The following is a 23,066-nucleotide window of genomic DNA, read 5'->3' as shown; positions in this document are numbered from 1 at the left end:
GGTTCCGCCGGTCGGATCGACTCGAAACTCGGCTGGGTGACTCACTTTCACCTCCCTGACGCGTTCCTAGCGCGGCTTCGCGATCGGCCCTACGGTTCGCGAATTCGGGTTCCGCCGGTCGGATCGACTCGAAACTCGGCTGGGTGACTCACTTTGACCTCCCTGACGCGTTCCTAGCGCGGCTTCGAGATCGGCCCTCCGGTTCGCGAATTCGGGTTCCGCCGGTCGGATCGACCCGAAACTCGGCTGGGTGTCTCACTTTCACCTCCCTGACGCGTTCCTAGCGCGGCTTTGCAATCGGCCCTCCGGTTCGCGAATTCGGGTTCCGTCGGTCGGATCGTCTCGAAACTCGGCTGGGTGACTCACTTTGACCATCCTGACGCGTTCCTAGCGCGGCTTCGCGATCGGACTTCCGGTTCGCGAATTCGGGTTCTGCCGGTCGGATCGACTCGAAACTCGGCTGGGTGACTCACTTTGACCTCCCTGACGCGTTCCTAGCGCGGCTTCGGAATCGGCCCTCCGGTTCGCGAATTCGGGTTTTGCCGGTCGGATCGACTCGAAACTCGGCTGGGTGACTCACTTTCACCTCCCTGACGCGTTCCTAGCGCGGCTTCGAGATCGGCCCTCCGGTTCGCGAATTCGGGTTCCGCCGGTCGGATCGTCTCGAAACTCGGCTGGGTGACTCCCTTTCACCTCCCTGACACGTTCCTAGCGCGGCTTCGCGATCGGACTTCCGGTTCGTGGATTCGGGTTCCGCCGGTCGGATCGACTCGAAACTCGGCTGGGTGTCTCACTTTCACCTCCCTGACGCGTTCCTAGCGCGGCTTCGAGATCGGCCCTCCGGTTCGCGAATTCGGGTTCCGCCGGTCGGATCGACTCGAAACTCGGCTGGGTGACTCACTTTCACCATCCTGACGCGTTCCTAGAGCGGCTTCGCGATCGGCCCTCCGGTTCGCGAATTCGGGTTCCGCCGGTCGGATCGACTCGAAACTCGGCTGGGTGACTCACTTTCACCTCCCTGACGCGTTCCTAGCGCGGCTTCGCGATCGGCCCTCCGGTTCGCGAATTCGGGTTCCGCCGGTCGGATCGACTCGAAACTCGGCTGGGTGACTCACTTTCACCTCCCTGACGCGTTCCTAGCGCGGCTTCGAGATCGGCCCTCCGGTTCGCGAATTCGGGTTCCGCCGGTCGGATCGACTCGAAACTCGGCTGGGTGACTCACTTTCACCTCCCTGACGCGTTCCTAGCGCGGCTTCGCGATCGGACTTCCGGTTCGCGAATTCGGGTTCTGCCGGTCGGATCGACTCGAAACTCGGCTGGGTGACTCACTTTGACCTCCCTGACGCGTTCCTAGCGCGGCTTCGGAATCGGCCCTCCGGTTCGCGAATTCGGGTTCCGCCGGTCGGATCGACTCGAAACTCGGCTGGGTGACTCACTTTCACCTCCCTGACGCGTTCCTAGCGCGGCTTCGAGATCGGCCCTCCGGTTCGCGAATTCGGGTTCCGCCGGTCGGATCGTCTCGAAACTCGGCTGGGTGACTCCCTTTCACCTCCCTGACACGTTCCTAGCGCGGCTTCGCGATCAGACTTCCGGTTCGTGGATTCGGGTTCCGCCGGTCGGATCGACTCGAAACTCGGCTGGGTGTCTCACTTTCACCTCCCTGACGCGTTCCTAGCGCGGCTTCGAGATCGGCCCTCCGGTTCGCGAATTCGGGTTCCGCCGGTCGGATCGACTCGAAACTCGGCTGGGTGACTCACTTTCACCATCCTGACGCGTTCCTAGAGCGGCTTCGCGATCGGCCCTCCGGTTCGCGAATTCGGGTTCCGCCGGTCGGATCGACTCGAAACTCGGCTGAGTGACTCACTTTCACCACCCTGACGCGTTCCTAGCGCGGCTTCGCGATCGGCCCTACGGTTCGCGAATTCGGGTTCCGCCGGTCGGATCGACTCGAAACTCGGCTGGGTGACTCACTTTGACCTCCCTGACGCGTTCCTAGCGCGGCTTCGAGATCGGCCCTCCGGTTCGCGAATTCGGGTTCCGCCGGTCGGATCGACCCGAAACTCGGCTGGGTGTCTCACTTTCACCTCCCTGACGCGTTCCTAGCGCGGCTTCGCGATCGGCCCTCCGGTTCGCGAATTCGGGTTCCGCCGGTCGGATCGACTCGAAACTCGGCTGGGTGACTCACTTTCACCTCCCTGACGCGTTCCTAGCGCGGCTTCGAGATCGGCCCTCCGGTTCGCGAATTCGGGTTCCGCCGGTCGGATCGACTCGAAACTCGGCTGGGATACTCACTTTCACCTCCCTGACGCGTTCCTAGAGCGGCTTCGCGATCGGCCCTCCGGTTCGCGAATTCGGGTTCCGCCGGTCGGATCGACTCGAAACTCGGCTGGGTGACTCACTTTCACCATCCCTGACGCGTTCCTAGAGCGGCTTCGCGATCGGCCCTCCGGTTCGCGAATTCGGGTTCCGCCGGTCGGATCGACTCGAAACTCGGCTGGGTGACTCACTTTCACCTCCCTGACTCGTTCCTAGAGCGGCTTCGCGATCGGCCCTACCGGTTCGCGGATTCGGGTTCCGCCGGTCGGATCGACTCGAAACTCGGCTGGGTGACTCACTTTCACCTCCCTGACGCGTTCCTAGCGCGGCTTCCGCGATCGGCCCTCCGGTTCGCGAATTCGGGTTCCGCCGGTCGGATCGTCTCGATACTCGGCTGGGTGACTCACTTTCACCATCCTGACGCGTTCCTAGCGCGGCTTCGCGATCGGACTTCCGGTTCGCGGATTCGTGTTCCGCCGGTCGGATCGACTCGATACTCGGCTGGGTGACTCACTTTCACCTCCCTGACGCGTTCCTAGAGCGGCCGATGGATTAAACGCACGCCGGAGGATGGCCGGTGGATTAAACGCACCCCGAAGGATGGCCGATGGATTATACGATCCCGGAGGATGGCTGGTGGATGGCCGATGGATTAAACGCACGCCGGAGGATGGCCGGTGGATTAAACGCACGCCGGGAGATGGCTGGTGGATTAAACGCACGCCGGAGGATGGCCGGTGGATTAAACGCACGCCGGAAGATGGCCAATGGATTAAACGCACGCCGGAGGATGACTGGTGGTTTAAACGCACCCCGGAGGATGGCCGATGGATTATACGAACCCGGAGGATGGCTGGTGGATGGCCGATAAATTAAACGCACGCCGGAGGATGGCCGGTGGATTAAACGCACGCCGGGAGATGGCTGGTGGATTAAACGCACGCCGGAGGATGGCCGGTGGATTAAACGCACGCCGGAGGATGGCCGATGGATTAAACGCACGCCGGAGGATGCCCGGTGGATTAAACGCACGCCGGAGGATGGCCGGTGGATTAAACGTACCCCGGAGGATGGCCGATGGATTATACGAACCCGGAGGATGGCTGGTGGATGGCCGATGGATTAAACGCACGCCGGAGGATGACCGGTGGATTAAACGCACCCCGGAAGATGGCCGATGGATTATACGAACCCGGAGGATGGCTGGTGGATGGCCGATGAATTAAACGCACGCCGGAATATAACCGGTGGATTAAACGCACGCCGGAGGATGGCCGGTGGATTAAACGCACCCCGGAGGATGGCCGATAGATTATACGAACCCGGAGGATGGCTGGTGGATGGCCGATGGATTAAACGCACGCCGGAGGATGGCCGATGGATTATACGAACCCGGAGGATGGCCGGTGGATTAAACGCACGCCGGAGGATGGCCGGTGGATTAAACGCACACCGGAGGATGGCCCATGGATTAAACGCACGCCGGAGGATGGCCGGTGGATTAAAGGCATGCCGGAGGATGGCCCATGGATTAAACGCACGCCGGAGGATGGCCGGTGGATTAAACGCACGCCGGAGGATGGCCCATTGATTAAACGCACGCCGGAGGATGGCCCATGGATTAAACGCACGCCGCAGGATGGCCGGTGGATTAAACGCACGCCGGAGGATGGCCCATTGATTAAACGCACGCCGCAGGATGGCCGGTGGATTAAACGCACGCCGCAGGATGGCCGGTGGATTAAACGCACGCCGGAGGATGGCCCATTGATTAAACGCACGCCGCAGGATGGCCGTTGGATTAAACGCACGCCGGAGGATGGCCGGTGGATTAAACGCATGCCGGAGGATGGCCGGTGGATTAAACGCACGCCGGAGGATGGCCGGTGGATTAAACGTACGCCGGAGGATGGCCCATGGATTAAACGCACGCCGGAGGATGGCCGGTGGATTAAACGCATGCCGGAGGATGGCCCATGGATTAAACGCACGCCGGAGGATGGCCGGTGTATGTGTGTGGACCAATCAATTTTCTTATGCTTACGCATTATGCGTTGTGCAGAAGTGTGTGCTCCCTTCTTAAGGGGATCCGATAGTGGCAGTAATTACCGACATTTAGTTAAAAGCATACAACTTTTAATTGGCTTTACGGAATTGCAACATTTTTATACAGAATTTAAGTACGCACAAAAATGTAGAGGGCTGGGGTCGGTTTTACATCCAAAACAAAAAAAATATTAAAAATTTGGGCACATAGAGCTGTCACTGACGACAATATTTGCTTATACAAAAATACTGCCGTTTATATATACAAAATGAGATAATATCCCTCTAGGGAAAACAATGAAGAACAATATCGTGCAATTACAACTACGATAGAAGTCTAGAAAAAAAGTGTCATGCTTTTAACTTTTATATGTGCAAAAGCACATGCAGATTGATAGGATAAACAGTATTGCGTGTAGCGAGAGATGGCGCAGCAATCGAACAAGGACAGATGCCTCTTAAGGCCGTAAGAAAATAGTCCAATCACACTCGATTATTCTTCAAGCTCAAGGAGAATAATCGACTGTGATTGGTCTATTTTCTTACGGCCTTACGATTATGACTAAAACTTTGTTACGTGCAATGGCCTAAACTGCAAATGAAAATTCTCCTTCAGAGGGTCAATTGTGTATCTTGAAACGAGGTGAAAATTACAAAAGTCAACAGATTTTACTAGATTTCGACAAATAAAATCGTAGATACGCTAGTAAATTTCCTCACTTTTGTAATTTTCACCGAATTTATCACAGAGTTTATCTTTTTCATTCCAACTTTTATGCTGGGTCTACAATGCGAGTCGCAAAGTCGTGAGTCGCAAGAATTGACCAATCACAGTCGAATTTGAGGAGAATAATCAGCATTAATGTGAAGTAAAAAAGATAAACTCTGAACTAGTGCAGCCAGTTCGTCAATAGAAAACAGACCAATTATTCGCATTGATGATTGTTGATTGTTGATGATCGAACGCTGATGATAACGATAAAAATGCAATTTTAAATAAAAAATCAAATATTACGTCGTAAATACATATCACAAATATAATAAAAACAACAAAAAACAACAATAATAAAAAAGACTGATTAATATTACATTGTTCGATAATAATGGTCTAAATTTTTCAAGTTACGCAAATTTCCGTAAGACTGACAGTCTTTAACCAGTGGCCTAGTTTACACCGTGCGACCTGATCGCGACCTGACCTATGCCCTGACCTAAAATAGGCTTCTAAACAAAACGTTTACACCATGTAGACCTATGATACTTTTGGTCGAATATAGATAAAAATCCAGTATCCAGTATTTATTGGTACACTCTCTGCACTTTAGGCGATCTTTAGGTCACCTGCGTTTACACGCGTTACGTCCTACTTTAGGTCTACGCCTAATTTAGGTCAGGGCACGCGAAAAAGAGACCTGACCCAAGCGAGGTCGCAACTGTTTACATCGTCGCGACCTATCGTGTTTGGGTTGAATATAAGGTATAGGTCGCGGCCTAAACGCACGGTGTAAACTAGGCCAGTATCATGTCCATGAATGTAATGTAAGAGCCTACAATATTACAGTAGGTATCGACTTGATTCAATATCATCGACAATCATCGTTGCAAAATAACCTTTAATCCGAAAAGAAATGTTACGCGACGTCCTGGTGCATCTACTCATTAGTGCCGTGGGTATACTGATTGGTGTATCCGCATTTTTTGTCTTATTCATTATTTGTGGGAATCACGACGTCGGATTTTGGTCTATATTAGCAGGTTAGCGATACCGCACAATTAACATTAATAATGCACAATGATTAAGGTTAAGGTTGTAACAAAACAGTATATATCTCATATATATCGCATGTGTTTACGTTTCCTTAATAAATTATAGATTTCTCTCGCTGTCTATCTGCATTTTGATATATTTGATCCAATCTATTCAATTTGTTGTAAAAATTCAAGGTTTCCTCTTGTGATTCGACCAAGAAGAATATTGAATAACGTTAATAAAATGTAGGATGCGAATCAAAATTATTTCCTTTTGGCATGTAAATGTTGAGCTAAATAAGAGATCGTACTGTTATTAATGATAATAATAAAATAATAACAGTATTATTGTTCTTCTTATATCACTGCTATAATTTTATATAAGCCGATCAATATATGAGTAAATTGTAGGTACTTTCTCGAAGGTCCTATATTATTTTATTGCAACCATATTGGATTGGCGATAACGCTCTGGAAAAAGAGATGACATTTTCTTGTATTATATATTAAAATAGATTAATTGTTTGCAAGTTGAAATTCATATTAAATAAAATAGAATACTTTTATAACGTGTTCTAGAGACTCTTTGATTCGTGTGTCGATGTACGACTTGAAAACTTGATAATATATGTGAAATCCAAATTGCTGAAAATATAGGATACATAAGTTTTAGATCGAAGCATATTTGTATAACGTAAAAAGTAACAAGTTGTATAATTTTTCGTTCGTAATATCACGGTTCCATATGGTGAAGAGCCGGGTACGTTAAAATTTAATCGTTATCGAAATGTATAGGTGCTTTAGCTGGAGTCTGTTTTCACTTGCATTGGGTAAAAGGCAAGGAAACTTTGGAAAGATGGCATACTAGGGTCACATTGCGAAATTTGAACGTTGTGGGTTTTGTAAGTGCCGTAACTGGCGTTACTGCACTCATCTGGTACCTGTTTCTCACGTTTTACTACAAAATTCGTAAGCATATCGCTTTATTTTAGATACTTTGTATGTAAATTTTTTGAAGGACACAATTTTATGTTACGTTTCATTTTTTATTTTCCATGTAACCGCATCTTAATCTGATGGGATTAGCAAAGTCACGATACTCTCTAACGCATAAAAATTTATCTATTATTTTAGCCATTCGACCAATTTCTGAAAGCACTGTCATATCAGCGGTGTGGTCTATGATCTGTGGAAAATGGGGTATTACTTTGATGTATTACTCAAATAAATATGAATTATTGATCCAAGAGGGAGCAGCACCTATACTCACCGATAGTGCTTGAAACGTGACGTCATTGTTTATACTTTTATACAAAATGATATTGTTTTTTACAAATCAACAATTGTATAGTCCAAACCTATTCAAATTTTTACTCGCGAACAAAATATTTTCTATTTCTCAACTATATTAACTTGGTAAATAGTGCTGAGAAAGTGCAAGTAGTTGGAATATCGAAATTGTATCCGTGAATCATATATGTTTGTGTGTTTCTATATCCATGTAATTGTATTGTTGAGATTTACAGCGGCGTCCATTGTTCCCGCTTGATGGCATTGGAAAAGATACACAGATATATTCTTCCGCTCGATGAATTTGAGCAGGTTTGGTATAACGTTGTATAGCGACTATTAAATATATCTTTAAAAAAAAAGGAAAAAGAATATATATAAATCCCATATATTTTCTCCATTTAATCACAACTAATTATAAAATTGTTCAACATTTTAATATAAGAATATTGCTTCTGTACCTATGTACACTTGTATAACTGTCTCTCTAACTCTTTCTCTTTCTCTCTAACCATATATGTACAATGTACATGTACGAATGACATAAAGAATATACATTATACGCATATACCATCGTATAGGAGTACGAATGAGTACGAGTCGTATGAATCGTCTTAGGATGGGGACAACTTATAAAGTGGATCGATAATTGTGTACAAACCGATCAACGAAGAAATTATTCCAAGAAAACCTATTGTACCTGGAGTACATTTTGTGACACCTAATGCTGTCAATGGAATAAATAAATCACATCCGTTTTTAACGGTATCCATCATCACTTCCTTGTGATTTTTTAAACGGGATAATATGTGATGTTTAAATGCCGTCTTCTCGTGTCCCAAAATCTTGACAATCTCATAAATATCTCTCATCAAACTCATAATGATGGTTAGTAGCCAATATTTATTAGCAACTTTATTCCATTTTTCTAGATCGACGCGTAAAATTCCTACTCTGCCAATCCAGATAAAATGATCTGCCAGTAAGTACAAAGCATTTGCCATCTTTGCCACGATTAATGTTATTCGAACCGTAGGATCGGGATACTTGGTCATTTTTAGGGCAGAATACAAGCTGTCTAAGCATCTTCCAAAGCGCAGTACTAGAAAGAAGTAAAAAACTATATATGACATTAATTTGTCAGCTATAAGAAATGTTTTTTACAAACCGTCAAGTTAATTACGTTTTCGAAATGAGCTAAAAGTGAATTCCAAACTCCTTAAAATTTCTGCCGAGTATCTTGTGCTATGCATATTTTGAGCGTAGTACCAATATGCTCGACTTCCATATTGTAGTAACCTGCAACAGACATATACCTTGGATATTATTTCTGATAATATTGTTGAAAGCATATGTAGATAGTATTTCGTAATCCACAATTTTAATACTAATGACAGATTGTCTCCGACTGCTCAAATTTGAAGCTCTATTATAATTCCATAATAGAACGATTGAAATGCTATAGTTAAAGTCTCTGATTATATAAGTGATGGACAGGAGAGCAAAGGTTTTTCACCGACTCTTTAAAAAGATATCTTAAACAACGTTACATTTCCACTCGCTTAATGCTACTTAATTTTAAATAAATTTCAGAAAAATTTTATCAAGACACTTAACCACAAAAATATGCGATATTAAAAGCTATAATATGAATGATGATCTCATTTCAATTCATCGGAGAATGTGTTATTGAAAATTTAGTCCATACGAGTTGTGGAATTTTGTGTGGTAAACAAAGATTGTTCGACGTTTTAGAAACAAGAAATTACAAAATTATTGAAGAGCATAAATGTACACGGAATGCTGGCATACAAGTGAATGAAAAAGAAACCAAGAGTTAATATCGTCGAATGTTAATATATATATATATATATATATACCTGATTATTTTGTCTCTCCCTGCCGTTTGCTCGTTCAACTTTACAACGATATCCATGATCTCTTTCGAAAGAATATATCTTGCAACCTTGCGACTATCTTAATTACTTCAACTCACAATTGTGTAATTAACAAAAATAAAGCGACAAATTTAATTTTAATAGATACCGCAAAATCTTTCGTACTTAAAGTTAAAGCAGTAATTTAAGCGTAGTCTTACGAAGCAAAATCCAGAACAAACATCGTCTCGTTTCTTTACGTTTTTCGCATTTACCATAACTGTATTATATCTTTCACGACGATCGCTTGTCATTATCGCGAGCAAGCAACAGTCGGCATCGGACTCTGCACTTTGCACGAGCACTTTGGAAGGAATTGTATATGGAAAGGAACGAACAGTGATGTAACTACTAAGAGGTTAGGAAACATTTTACATTTGATATTCGATGATGATGATGATGATTATCATTCGCGTGGCCGGAGGACGATAAATATATTCATTAGCAAAACTAATATCCATATATTTATTTATCATATTTGAATTGATCACACACTCGTGTGGTTGAAATTCTTCTACCAATTTAGAGCGAAATTGTTAAGTCTTCCTTGAAGAACGAGACCTTTCCTGGAGAGGAAAGTGAACGCGGCCTACACTCGCGACGCCCCGTACAGTAGCAACAGTTTGTTGTACTCCAAGTCGAAACGGATGGTTATACATCACGCGATTCATCCCTCATCTTCTTTCAATCGCAATCTTTGATAACTTTGATTCCTCAATCAACCTCTTGGAAAACGAGCGGAATAAATGTCAGGACTCAGGATCGAACTTGATACTTGAGACACTCGGGCCGACTACGAGCTATAGGACCAACTAGGACTTTAGACTCGTAGGATCCGACCGCGTTTACGCTTGCTCACGCTCACACTGGCTCACAGTGCTCGCATATACGGTCAGATATAGTGTTCGCTGTGGCGTTACCCCATGAGAAGAAGCCAATGTTCGTAACAATTTGCGCTAACTTTCAATTAACGGCACGCTGCACGCTTCGTAAATAAATTTTGAATAGAATTGAAATTCTATCGAGTCCATTTTATTTAACTAATGTAATTTCTGTCGCTTATTTACTCCCTTCTCTTCTTAGCGACAAATCTCTTTTAGTTTCGATTACCAACTATTTAGAAAAACTGTCTCGACATTTTTTTGTTAAGAAAATATACTTTCCACACAGCAAAGTTGTTACAAGATTACAGAGACAATTACCTTAAGATGGCTTCAATGGCTTGATGTATGTGTGTTTTGCATCAGCTAAAGTATTAAGTATCTGATTTTTAGAGGATCAATTTCGCACCTCACTGTTGAAAGTCATTCTTTCAGGCTCTGCTTTACTTGCGTCGTTGAGCACAGAGGTGGCATCTGCCACTGGTTAATGATTCCTAGCGACAAATCGTTGATGAAAAATCGAAGAAGGTAGGAACAAAACCTTCTTCGAAGAAGCGCTTAGGAGCATTCCGACTCGAGAAGAATCAGGAATTTACTGCAAAAAACTGCATCGCGAGACTCTAACGGGAGAGAGATTATTCATTCCACTCGACTCTCCGCTCCGCAACCAAGATTTCGACTATTGATTCTACCTACCGCGGCAGGTTGCGATTAGTCAGTCTAGAAATTTTCATCTTGTTCCTGATCTAATCGACTCATCGTACGTACTTCCCAACTGAATGGACAGGATTTCAGATCTGTGGTTGCTGAACCGCGGCATGTAACGATCGATAAAACTTGACAACTAGGTACGTCGACAAAAAACGCACATGTGGCAGGTACATCTTCCTTTCTGATCTATCCCATGTTAACAATTTATGCGCCACGATTGCAGCACTCGCTCCAGCCTTTCCAGCAACCGCGCACCTATTTTGTTGCCAACAATTCAATCTCTACCAGATATTTTCCTGACGATATACTTGAGAATCCTAGAGACATTATTTCACCGAGTTATAGCGCTATTGAATTAAGGCGTGATCGTACAATGCTGGGTTTAATAGGCTCAAAGATCAAGACCGATCTATGTTTCCTAATGACTACGTCACTACGTTATTGAAAAGGCTCCGACATCATTTAACGTCGTACATACGATATAAAAAGACTTTCACTTGTACAAAACAATATATTTCAACAGATAGGTATATTTCATCCTGCAGAGAAGAAACAATAACAATAAAAAGCTGTGCGCACAATTCTAATTGTAAGTAAAACGGTCTAAACCAAGATCGGGTGAAAGACGAAACAGTTTTATTGATTCCTGAAAATGACGAGATAATATGGCAGACTTATAATTATAATTAATTATACTTATGTAAGATATAAAATCACATTGACGAATACGATATTACATATCACTCGATAAAGTATAATTGTATCTTCTTTCTTCCTAGTGGACTATACATTATACTGATCTTTTGTATCGTTAGAAGCGGAGAGTTTTGGCTATATTCTTCTTGGAACGAAATTGACGCGCAAATATACACGATCGTTAGGTGAATATACATGTAAAATTGTACATTAATGGATCGTAGTATTACGAAGAAATTTATATTGAGAGCATGGATTAAAAGTATGTAGAACGAAGAGATTCGGTGGGCAGACGAGATACATACGAAACGACGATTATGATAAATGACGACGAATTGAGTGATCATAGACGTATTTCACGGCCCAGCGCGCTCGTCCTTTGTGTTTGAACCCTGGCGTGAGAAGAACCGCAATCACTAAAAGATAAACGGCAATATAAGATACAACCAGATACAGATGATTTTGAGCATTTTGATAAATTGATAAATGTATTTTGATAAATGTGTATAAATTTGTATTACCTATGATGTAAAGCAGAAGCAAATTGTTGACCGTGTTACCGATCCATGCGAAGAAAATGAGAAAGAGGATCGTTGCGCTATAATACTGCGATAAGAATAAGAAAAATGTTACGCGTAATTTCTTACTTCTGAAATATGGAAATGAAATCTGTATATGTATAAAGTAGCCAAAAATGTCCAGCGGTCGGTAAATTGAAATGATCTCTTGAAAGAAAAAAAGACATGCGAAGATTCAAATTTCAACTATTGAATAAGTCATAGTTTTGAGAGAAATTCACTTACAATATTGGGGCGATCGTGTCGAATTTTCGAGATAGATGTCCATGTACCTTGCATCTGCAACATAGTGGCAGAGACATTTTGACAAATCTCAATCAACTTCTTCTCCTTTTGTCCTGTCCAGCTTTGCGCGTTGCATAAGATTGAGGTCAAAATCGGCACGAGATAATCGACGAGAGCGAATATCAGTAGACATATGGAGATCATCGTCAGTAGAGCTGGTTCTAGAATCCATATAGTACTGTAATAAGAGAAACATTACTATTTTATACATGTATATTTATTTTCCAACACAAGTTTATATTCCTTATGATATCTCAAAGCCATCAATATGCCTTTATAATCCAGCTTTTTTGGGGGCTAATTTCAGGAGTAATACTTATTAAACAAATATTATATATCAAGAGTGATAGCGATTTACATACGATGTCGATATTTAACGTTACGCAAGATTTTAATAATTTACATAAGGGCCATATAAAAAGATTCTAAAACTTTTTACAGCTTATTTAGGCGTTATAAAAGTCTTATCGACACGTTCCGTGCCGTGTGGGCATCATCACCAGTGGGACTCACGCTGGACACTTGCCGTTCAGGCCATTTGATGTTTTGGCATTTTTGATTCGTAATAAGTAGTTTCACATATTACGTGTTAATGTTAAATAAATTTTTCATAAAAACATTTCCTTTGTTTTGCACTGCATTTTTTGCACATACATTATACTTTTTTTTTATAATAATAATTCTTTTACTTTTGTAATTATTATGGAATACAATTTATATTATAATAATGCACTGTAACAAACATGTTGCATGAGTCACCGGTGTGACCAACGCGGCAGAGGACAAATTACAAAGAATTAGTCCGGCATAGAACGTGTTAAAGCCTACAATTACCTTAAACGATTAACCAGAGGACATAATTTTGCCTCATTTGCTCCTCTATTTTTTAATTTAATTCTTTCTATGTAGGTATATCACTAGAAACCTACGGATATTCTGGAATGTTTATCTAGGAGAAATCAATTCCAAATTGAACAAAAAGAAAAAAAAATCTACTTTTAACGCCTTAATGTGCCATTTTTATCCAAGATCGAGACTTGATTTACCAAAATATCACCGTTACAAGTCCGACAATCAGCCCAGGATGCCAGCTGCGTTCCCACAAGAGAATGGAATTCAAAGGCAGAATTATCTCCCGCCAGCATTCCATCTTCCGCTTCAACTGCTTCATGTGTTTTTCCTAAGATATAACATCGCATCGTCAGCCAACGAAATCGAGTCTCGCTCTGTCATTGATTTTTTGCTATGCTACAGAAGCGTGTGTGTCATTTAAGACAGAGAGGAGTTTCCTATCTGTCAGTTGGTTCCGATCAGAGTTGTTGAATCACAATTCAACGGACGCGACGAGTCGAATGTCGAATCGCACTCACCTTTTCGACCGTCCCGTCGTCCGTCATCGCGTGAAGATTCGTGATGATTCGTGACGAGAGCGGCGTTTTAACTCGCTTTATAGCTGCGGGGATTTGGAGGGGAAGATGTGCGACACACGAAACACGTAGGACTGTAGGAGTCAATGGCAATAGAGGACGAGTCCTCGTTCCACTGGCGGCTTCTATTCCGTATTTCGTATTTACTCACTACGTATGTACCATCATCTCGAGTCGATCTACAATCTACGTACAATCTCGTGTCGAGGGGTAGCTCCGGTAGCTAGAACTAGAATCTAGAATCGGTTTGCTCGGAATCAACGACGCTGGCGAGCCGTGCGCGCGCTTCCGAATTAAAAAAAAAACACGCACAACGCACAACTCGAGCCGGAGTTAGGAGTGGTGAGAGGAGTGAGGACAGGTCGTGTGTAGTATGCAGTAGTATGTGTACACGGCGATAGTGGCGGTGGTGGCGGTGCGCACTGCGCGTCGGTACGTCGGTAGTGATCAGAGTGGTTAGTGGGGGCTGGCCGCGGTGACGCGCGGTGAACAGTGGCGGTAGTGGTGGCGGCGGTGGAGGCGACTGGTGGCGACGAGACAGCGACGGCGGCGCAGAGAGGGAAGAAAGGATCGACTTCTGGCTTCGAGAGTACGGTCGAACCTGGCACGCGATTGGCTGTCAGTTCAAAATGTTGGTTATTGCGGGCGATGCCGTGCTGATGTTGTGACGTTAAGCGTTTTCCTACGTTGTGCGCCGGAAAGTTGGGAAAATCACGTAGCTGTACGCGAGAGACCTGGCCGAGATCACGCTCCGAGTTTCCGGCGATTATGGCTGCCGCCGCCGTGAGCTCCGTGAGTATCCGCTATTAGTCCGTTATCGTTGAACGAAAATGTAGCGTTTGTTCGTCGCGATCGCGGCGTCCCGCCGCTGCCGCCGAAGCCGCCGCCGCCGCCGCCGCTGCCGTAATAACAACGCCTTCTTGTTTACGTCTCGCGCGTGTTAACGCGTGCTTCCATCTCCGTTGAAATCTCGCTCGTACGTAAGATCGGTCACACATTTTTGCAGAATGTGGAAAATCTGTCGCCGCAAATCATCCGCCGGGTGGCCAAGGAGATGGCAGAGTTGGTCACGCAAGCCCCCGAAGGTATTCGTGTCATTTTGAACGAGGCCGACGTCACCGACATACAAGCCGTCATCGAGGGCCCAGGTAAGATCGCTTATCCCTTATTTGGCCACGTTTTTTCGCTCCTTGTCGCTCCTTTGACGCGATGAGACCGATCGTCTCCGAGTAAAGTATCCTTTTATCGACCATACATCTAACGTTACCTAACCTAACCCTGCCTCTACCTTCCTAACCCCAATGCTACTCCGACTCCGACTCGCGTGTCATGACTCGTATTGTCCATCTATGTCGAGAGCATACGGCTCTCCGCACAACTTACAACGTTCGATCTTTTGCTTTGATTGTTCAAATAATGTAACACTGATGAATCTAAATGTTTTTTTTTCTTTTTTCCTAATAGCGGGGACTCCGTATGCCGGCGGGTTCTTTAGAGTGAAATTAGTTCTTGGAAAAGACTTTCCGCAAGGGCCGCCAAAGGCTTACTTCCTTACAAAGATTTTCCACCCTAATGTAGCGAAAAATGGCGAAATATGTGTTAATACTTTAAAAAAGGATTGGAAGCCGGATCTCGGAATACAACATATATTATTGGTAAGTCATCACCGAAACGCGATATGTATATACATCTACATATATAGAGTCAAGTCCCCTATTGTAAGACAGGATCCTAATGTGGGATATGTTGAGCTAAAAGGCCCTATATAGGCCCCATCTGTTGATCCCACCGTGAAAAAACTCCGCCATCTCATATTAGGATCCTATCTCATAATAGGGGACTTTCCTCTATATATATCTATATATATATATATATATGTGTGTCATAAACGCTTGCTCACATTATTACGTTTTTCTTTTATATTTTTTTAGACTATAAAATGTCTACTGATAGTGCCAAATCCGGAATCTGCTTTGAACGAGGAAGCTGGCAAATTACTTTTAGAGAGTCACGACGAATATTCAGAACGAGCGAAAATGATGACAGAGATACACGCACAGGTAACGTACAGGTCTTTACTCGCAAACGCCTTTTGAAGATAACATTTTTTCTCAGTTTCACTGTTGCATAATTTTTACGAGTGACTATTTTATCTCTTCAGGGAGGTGGAAAAGGTAGCAAGGCAGGTCTGGAAAGTTGCGCCTCTTCGGAAACTGGTGGACCTCTTCCAAAAAAGCACGCAAGTGACAAGAAGTTAACAGCGGAAAAGAAAAAAATGTTAAAAGATAAGAAGAGGACACTGAAGAGATTATAAGGAAAATCAATATTATTTATCTGTCTTTTGTAATTTAAAATAAAACTAGTATGATAATGTTGCCTCGTATTGTATACAATTATTATTGCATAGTAAAATTTTATTATCTAAACACTTGACTGATCTTATTATTAAGTATATAAAGAATTTAATATGTCTAGTTACGCAAAAATAAGAAAAAAATAATAGAAACAAAAAATTTATCTACCTTGCGTGGAAGATTAGTACAATTCTAGTTAGATAGATCTGTACCGTCATAGGCCGAATTAGAAATCTGCTCGATACTCTATCTGTTGGCAAATATTTTTACATATGTACAGAATGATACGATGTGATTACTTGAGTAAAATAAAGAAAAAATGGTCTTCTATGTGTGCAAAGTATCTTTTGTGTCAATCTTGACGAGTGTTGCGGCGGTTCATCCGATGGTTAGGGCCTCGACTACCTTGTTACATTTTCATGTATTTCTTATTAAGCATATTTAATAGCCGTATTCATAGTCCTTCCTTGAGGCTATAAGGATTCCTTGTTCCTTATTAGTTATTCTACATTTCATTAACCTTCCTTGATCGATCAAGGAACCTTAAAATTTATCAAGTGTAGAATGAGGAACAAGGAATCCTCAGTGCCTCAAGGAAGGACTATGAATACGGCTACGAGTATTTAAGAAACTCGAAAGAATTTTTGTACGAAAAGAAAAAAAAAGATACGGGATCAAGTAGTGGGTGAAAGGGTAACTAAAATTCACTCAAATATTGAGAATTTCCTCTTCGATGGACAATACGAGCTTTCTTTCAAGAATAACTTTTTATTGAGAGAATCTGTCGTTAGTTTGTCTTCAGTCTTGCGCCGTTTGATTGTGCTATTCGTACGCTGCATAATTAAAAATGTATACATGTTCTTACATATCCATCACTGCATTAAAGTATATCGTCAATATCCGACTAGTTAACACAGTACGTCACAGCCTTAATCCACTATTAGCTATGCACTACGCATAGTGATATAATGCTTATATTTATGCTAAAGAAACAATCCACTGGACACACAAGTTACAAAAATGTTATATATCGTCATTTATACTCTAAAATCTCGCAGTAAATTATCCTAAAGATGGGTGTTGCAAATAAATTTCTGATATTTGACATAGCATTTGGAATAATCAGATTGTGAGGGCTAGAAGCACATTCTGTACTTTGATAAACAACAACTTTTCGAGATGCATCTCATTGTATTTTTCATCTGGTGAACACACACGCACGGTAGTACATACAAATTCATACAGTCTTTACAATCATAGGTATGTTTTTTTTTCACTTTTCTTGTTATATTATTATATTATTCATAAAAAAAATCTATAAACTTCTACGAATGATGTTCGCAAAGATTTTGTTAAATTTGCTGTGCCAATTTTCGAGAGAATCGTCAAAAATAAAAACTAAGTTAAATTTTTTTTTATAACTTTTATCTTACTAAATCTTAATAGGATTGTATTTATAACTGTATACTTGATGAAAGAAAGAGCAACAATATGTGTATTGTGTTAGTCAGATTGAACCAAATCTGAATACAGCAGAATTTTGTGACGTTGTTACTTGACTTCTTTCACATAAGCTTCCAGTTCTGCATCTAATTCTTCGGCCGTAGGTGTCTTTGTCGCTTGTCGAATGCCTCCTCTACCTCCACGCCGACCACCGCTCCCACGACCTTTTAATCCATACCATAAAATTACTACGTCGTTAGAGCTAACAAAAAATCTCTACGTGTAATATATATATAGCAACCACGACTCGTAAAAACAATATACACCAACTGTACGAGAGATACGATCAATTTTGCCATTGGTTAATTTGCATAAATAAATTATCAAGATAATATATATTGATGTATATTATCAAGTTACCTCTAACAGATCCCGTACCACGATTTCCCCTAAAACGTGTCTGAGGTCTTTGTGTATAATTAACACCGCTAAGTCTCGGGCCACCACGGACAGAAGTGACCGGTAGTTCAGAAGTAGCTACTTGTATGTTCATTTCACGACCTGTCGACATACATTATATTATATATTGGATCAACAGCGGCGAAATATTTGCGTACGTAAATGGTGTACATTTTTTTAAGTAACACGTACCATCTAACGGTACTCCATGATATTGCTTCATTGCTTTAATAGCATCCGCCCGTCTTTCAAATATGACATCAGCAGAGCCTAGAGATCGACCTGATCTATCATAATGTACCGCTGCTGATTTTAAAGGTCCAAATTCACTGAATAATTCCTGGAAAACATCATTATAGTTGGTTCTTTATATAGAAAAATGCTAATTAATATTAAATTTACATCAAAGTTAACGCGTTGATGTAGGTTACGCGGTCGTCGATAAAATATTCATTTTTTTTTTAAATTAAAATCCACATGTCGATATACCAGTGGATTACACACATATCATTGCATTTAGCGCCACACGACGCTTGGTAAATATATTAAATTTGTTTCATCTAGTATATTGATTAACCGCTTCAATCGTACGGTATCGATTTAACCGATACCAAATATTTCCATTACGTTTCAAGTATTATTATTTAAAAATATTATCAATATAGATTCTTATATATTAAAAATTAAAAGAAGAAAATGGTTTCACAATGTAATAATTTAACTTTAAATTACGTGGTGCTCGATATGTTGAACAAAAATTATCTCATGTACATTATTCTTAGTACCTGTATGTCTGAGTCTGATACACCAAAATCAAGATTTGACACCAAAAGTTTGGTTGTTCCTGCATTGCCTATTGCACCACGACCAACCTTTTTTACACCGTCAAACATGTCGTGTTTCCAAGCACTGTTTACATCACCCTATACAATAAAATATAAATTGTTAATCCCTGTTGGAAAAGTATTATATTCTTTGTCAAATAATAAAATTTTATTCCTTCATTAATATTCCTCAACTGATAATACGATACAACTTTTCATGCGTAGACTCATTGGAGAAAGCTGTTTTTCATTATGTTGCAAGTAGTCAACGCAAACTACACCTCATAGATATGAGCTTTATCTCACTTAACTGTATTGTTATATATTTTCTGTATTAAAAATAAGTCAAGTTACATAAACAAGCGAGAAGAAACTATACAAGTATATGTAAAGAAAAAAAGGAAGAGTAAGAAGAAGGCGGAGAAAACTCTAGAAAACAAGCTTAAAGAGTAATTTTTATTGCAAGTAGGCATCTACGCCATCTTTCAAAGTTGTAAATGGTCATATAGGTGAGTACTTGAAGTTACTCCGTTTCACATATATGTAATACAAGCGCATAGCTCTCACGCGCGCGCGCGCGCGCGCGCACACGCACACACACACACACACACACACACACGCGCGCGCGCATATGCACACTTGGAAAATGGAGCGAAGATTGGTCGTATAATACGAAAAGATTCAATAGTCAAAAGCTCGATGATAAGCTGGATATCTTACCCTCGTGTATGGTAGAGAGCTGCGTGCAATACCACCGCGATTGCGTCCTCGCATGACGCCACCAACGGCTCTCTGTGCCTGTGCCCTACGTGCTCCTCGACGGGGTAAGCTGCCGGCGCCTCTGCCGCGTCTACCGCCACCACCGCCGCCGCCGCCGCCACCACCACGCGCCCTAGACCCTTTGGTCTGTTTGATAATATCATCCAGACTCATTTCAATCTTATCCACCATCTTCATTTGTACAGCTTGCGATGGGACGTGACTACCACGCGAAAGAAACACCGATGTAAATCAACCTCTCTCACTGTCGCCTTTCGTGATGATGGCGGTAGAACGAAGATGAACATGAACCCGAAACAGCGCCGCGGAGCAAGCTGGGTATCCTGGGTACTGCTGGGTATTGCCCATAGACATAAGAATATATAGACGGAGCACAGTAAAATCACCAGAGATCAGGAGGCCTATTACGTATCTTTTCCCCTAGGACAAAAACGTGAAAAGTGAAAAGTTTCATGTAACTATCTCTTTCTATTGGTGTTGAATAGAAAGAGATAAACTTTTCACTTTTTACGTTTCCGTCCTAGGGGAAAAGATACATGATCGATCCCCAAGTAAAAATGCGAAAAGTAAACAGATTTACTTAGATTTCGACCAATAAAAGGCGTAGATACTCTAGTAAATTCTCTCACTTTTTACCTCGTGAAAAGATACGTAATAGGCCCCCCAGACAAACCGGTTATTAAGGGTCGGCAGAAGACACGGGGGGTGGAGACCTCTGTCTTTAACTGCACTTTTAACTGCGATATTCGTAATATTTATTTTCGGAAAATTTATTTTGATCCTTTTTCCAAAGTCCGGCTCTGTAGCGGGTTGCGGCTGATCTTACTGATTTTAAAACGAGCATAAGTTTAATGAGATTCGTTAATTAATTTGGCTAAAATTTGGGAAAAATGATTCGTAGTTCACGGCTACGAATTGTTTTTCCCCGGGTTTTAGCCAAATTAATTAACGAATCTCATTAAACTTATGCGCGTTTTAAATCAGTAAGATCAGCCGCAACCCGCTACAGAGCCGGATTTTGGAAAAAGGATCGAAATAAATTTTCCGAAAATAAATATTACGAATATTGCAGTTAAAGTGCAGTTTAAAGTGCACTTAGTGCATAAAGTGCACCGGAGTTCGGCCGTCACTCTTGCCGACCCTTATGCTGCGTTCCCACTATACGCGTCGCGCGTCGCGTCACGACGCCGCGTCACATGAGTTATCCAATCAAAACGTTTCATTTTATGGCAAGATCTCGCGTCGGAAATGACGTTATAAAATGAAACGTTTTGATTGGATAACTCATGACGCGGCGTCGTGACGCGACGCGCGACGCGTATAGTGGGAACGCAGCATTAGGTTGAGTTTTCACTGAGCGCGCCATGCGTCGCGTTATCACAAGTTAACCAATCAAAACATCCCATTTTATTACATTACTTGTGACGGGATGTTTAGATTGGTTAACGACAGACGACGCGACGCGTGACGCGCTCAGTGGAAACTCAGCCTTAAGGGCTATTTCGACCAAACTAAAGCTGGATGCACAATACAAAGGTAGCACAGGCAATAGGAACAGGGAATAACACAGGCAATAGATTTTCAACCTATCGGAAGCCATGTACAACCAATGCTGTAACATTGATACACGGCTTCCGATAGGTTGAAAATCTATTGCCTGTGTTATTCCCTGTTTCTATTGCCTGTACTTTTGTATTGTGCATCCAGTTTTAATCGCTAATATTTGTTCCTTGTTCCTTATATTTTTCGTTGTGCGGAGGCCCTAAGGGCCAATTTCACCAACTACGGTTAAAGTTAAGGGCCCGGACACACACTTTTTCGTAACAGTAACACTAGGGTGCGTTCCGATTCCCCATCTGGGTGCTGAAAATCTATAGTGCACGTGACGTATATTATAGGATTTTTAGCACTCGGGTGGGAATCGCAGCTCTAACTTTAACCGTCGGTTAAGCTAACCGTGGTTGGTGAAATTGACTCTTGGGGCCTCCGCACAACGAAAAATATAAGGAACAAGGAACAAATATTAGCGATTAGAAATAAGAAATTAGGAATAAAGCTGGTGTAACATTAATACACGGCTTCCGATAGGTTAAAAATCTATTGTGTGTGTTATTCCCTGTTTCCGTTGCCGATCAATTTTTCATTGTGCATCCAACTTTATTCTTGATTCTAGTCCTAATCGCTAATATCTGTTCCTTGTTCCTTAAATTTTTCATTGTGCGGAGGCCTTTAGAGGGACTCTGTACTTTAATACTTTTAATATTCGATTTTTATTTAAAACTGTAATTTTATCATCCGGATAACATATATTGTTATCATCCGGATTTAATTGTTCATGCAAATGATAATGTATATTGCAGAAAAAAATTGTAGTTTTGCAGCAATACGTGATGTTATTGTGTCGTAAATATGCATTCTTATTTGTTAAATAATGTCGGGGATTGCAGAACAATTTATATCGATAGTCGATAACACCGAAGATCGCATGGCCATTCTTATAATTATTTCCGCGGGTTTCAGGCGGGTCCCTCTTGATAATCACGATGATAAGTTTGCACAAAATGCATTACGCGCTGTCACTTTGCTGCTTCAATTTTCAAAACACTATAAAAGATATATTATTATACAAACATAAGCAACAAGGAAGTGTCAGAGAATCTGCAGATACTATAGACTCACGTTAAATGCACAAAAGTTTTTTTTCAATACAATTATTGTATTATACACTTTACATTTGTCGTTTATATACATATATGTATGTACTATAAGCGGAATCTTGGAAATTGTGGAAAATATTTGATACGTACAAATGATACAATGTATATTTGAACTTGTGAGTTTTTGTAAACTCTCTGTTAGAAGGACAATATCATACGTAAAATTTTTTTGTTTATGAATGGAAACGGAATTGCAAATTAATTCATAATATTATATACGGTTACTGGAACTAAATTCATATATATTTGAACAAGTAATGCATATTTGTATTCGCATATTTAAATACAATATTTTAATTTATGCATAAATTTTAAAACGCGTGAAAAATGGTAATTATGACTTGTGTCAGACGAGAATTTGAATTAAAATTCTATTAAAGGTTACCTAAAATGATACGTATTACAAAGAATATGATATCTTGTTATATCTATATATATTTATATTTATATTGACGTACTGTATTTTTAATTTAATTTGCCAAAGTTTTATTAACTGTCAATGCTAAAAATCAAATCAAACATCTGCGTGATTAAATATTGATTGAGAAAAAGTTAATTTTGAATTTGTCAGAA

The 23,066-nt window shown here is 41.9% G+C and overlaps 4 protein-coding genes across 7 annotated transcripts; 1 reads left to right on the top strand and 3 right to left on the bottom strand.

The window, feature by feature from the left end:
* Positions 1–7,773: 7,773 nt before the first annotated feature.
* Pex11ab (peroxin 11) lies at positions 7,774–9,421 on the bottom strand. 2 transcript variants are annotated; one of them, XM_071722377.1, is made up of 3 exons: positions 9,282–9,421; positions 8,585–8,700; positions 7,774–8,503 (listed from the first exon to the last, which is right to left on the bottom strand). In XM_071722377.1, the coding sequence occupies exons 1-3, from the start codon at positions 9,335–9,337 to the stop codon at positions 8,016–8,018; spliced, it is 660 nt and encodes a 219-aa protein (XP_071578478.1). In that variant the 5' UTR covers positions 9,338–9,421; the 3' UTR covers positions 7,774–8,015. The 2 variants fall into 2 exon arrangements, with proteins under 2 accessions (XP_071578478.1, XP_071578479.1); XM_071722378.1 differs by lacking the exon at positions 9,282–9,421 and adding an exon at positions 9,171–9,226.
* A 146-nt stretch (positions 9,422–9,567) lies between these two features.
* LOC139783222 (ubiquitin-conjugating enzyme E2 S) lies at positions 9,568–16,600 on the top strand. Of its 3 annotated transcripts, none has more exons than XM_071722380.1 (5): positions 9,568–9,696; positions 14,923–15,064; positions 15,381–15,571; positions 15,848–15,976; positions 16,078–16,600. In XM_071722380.1, exons 2-5 carry the CDS (start codon positions 14,971–14,973, stop codon positions 16,228–16,230), a joined length of 567 nt encoding a protein of 188 aa, XP_071578481.1. In that variant the 5' UTR covers positions 9,568–9,696; positions 14,923–14,970; the 3' UTR covers positions 16,231–16,600. The 3 variants fall into 3 exon arrangements, with proteins under 3 accessions (XP_071578481.1, XP_071578480.1, XP_071578482.1); XM_071722379.1 differs by lacking the exon at positions 9,568–9,696 and adding an exon at positions 14,450–14,708; XM_071722381.1 differs by lacking the exons at positions 9,568–9,696; positions 14,923–15,064 and adding an exon at positions 15,148–15,302.
* Arl6ip1 (ADP-ribosylation factor-like 6 interacting protein 1) lies at positions 11,428–14,233 on the bottom strand. The gene is made up of 5 exons (XM_071722383.1): positions 13,860–14,233; positions 13,536–13,669; positions 12,430–12,667; positions 12,148–12,232; positions 11,428–12,042 (listed from the first exon to the last, which is right to left on the bottom strand). The coding sequence occupies exons 1-5, from the start codon at positions 13,884–13,886 to the stop codon at positions 11,942–11,944; spliced, it is 585 nt and encodes a 194-aa protein (XP_071578484.1). The 5' UTR covers positions 13,887–14,233; the 3' UTR covers positions 11,428–11,941.
* Positions 16,601–17,441: 841 nt separating the features above from the next.
* Positions 17,442–20,088, bottom strand: Ref1 (RNA and export factor binding protein 1). Its single transcript, XM_071722376.1, has 5 exons — positions 19,717–20,088; positions 18,958–19,095; positions 18,365–18,512; positions 18,134–18,274; positions 17,442–17,937 (listed from the first exon to the last, which is right to left on the bottom strand). The coding sequence occupies exons 1-5, from the start codon at positions 19,951–19,953 to the stop codon at positions 17,822–17,824; spliced, it is 780 nt and encodes a 259-aa protein (XP_071578477.1). The 5' UTR covers positions 19,954–20,088; the 3' UTR covers positions 17,442–17,821.
* Between the last annotated feature and the right edge of the window lie 2,978 nt (positions 20,089–23,066).

The sequence above is a fragment of the Temnothorax nylanderi genome, unplaced genomic scaffold, assembly GCF_030848795.1.
Source record: "Temnothorax nylanderi isolate EJ_2023f unplaced genomic scaffold, tnyl_v1.0 TNYL_tig0479_pilon, whole genome shotgun sequence".
Taxonomy (NCBI): Eukaryota; Metazoa; Arthropoda; class Insecta; order Hymenoptera; family Formicidae; genus Temnothorax; species Temnothorax nylanderi.
Note: the sequence above shows the minus strand (reverse complement) of the source record. Positions and strands in the feature narration are given on the sequence as shown.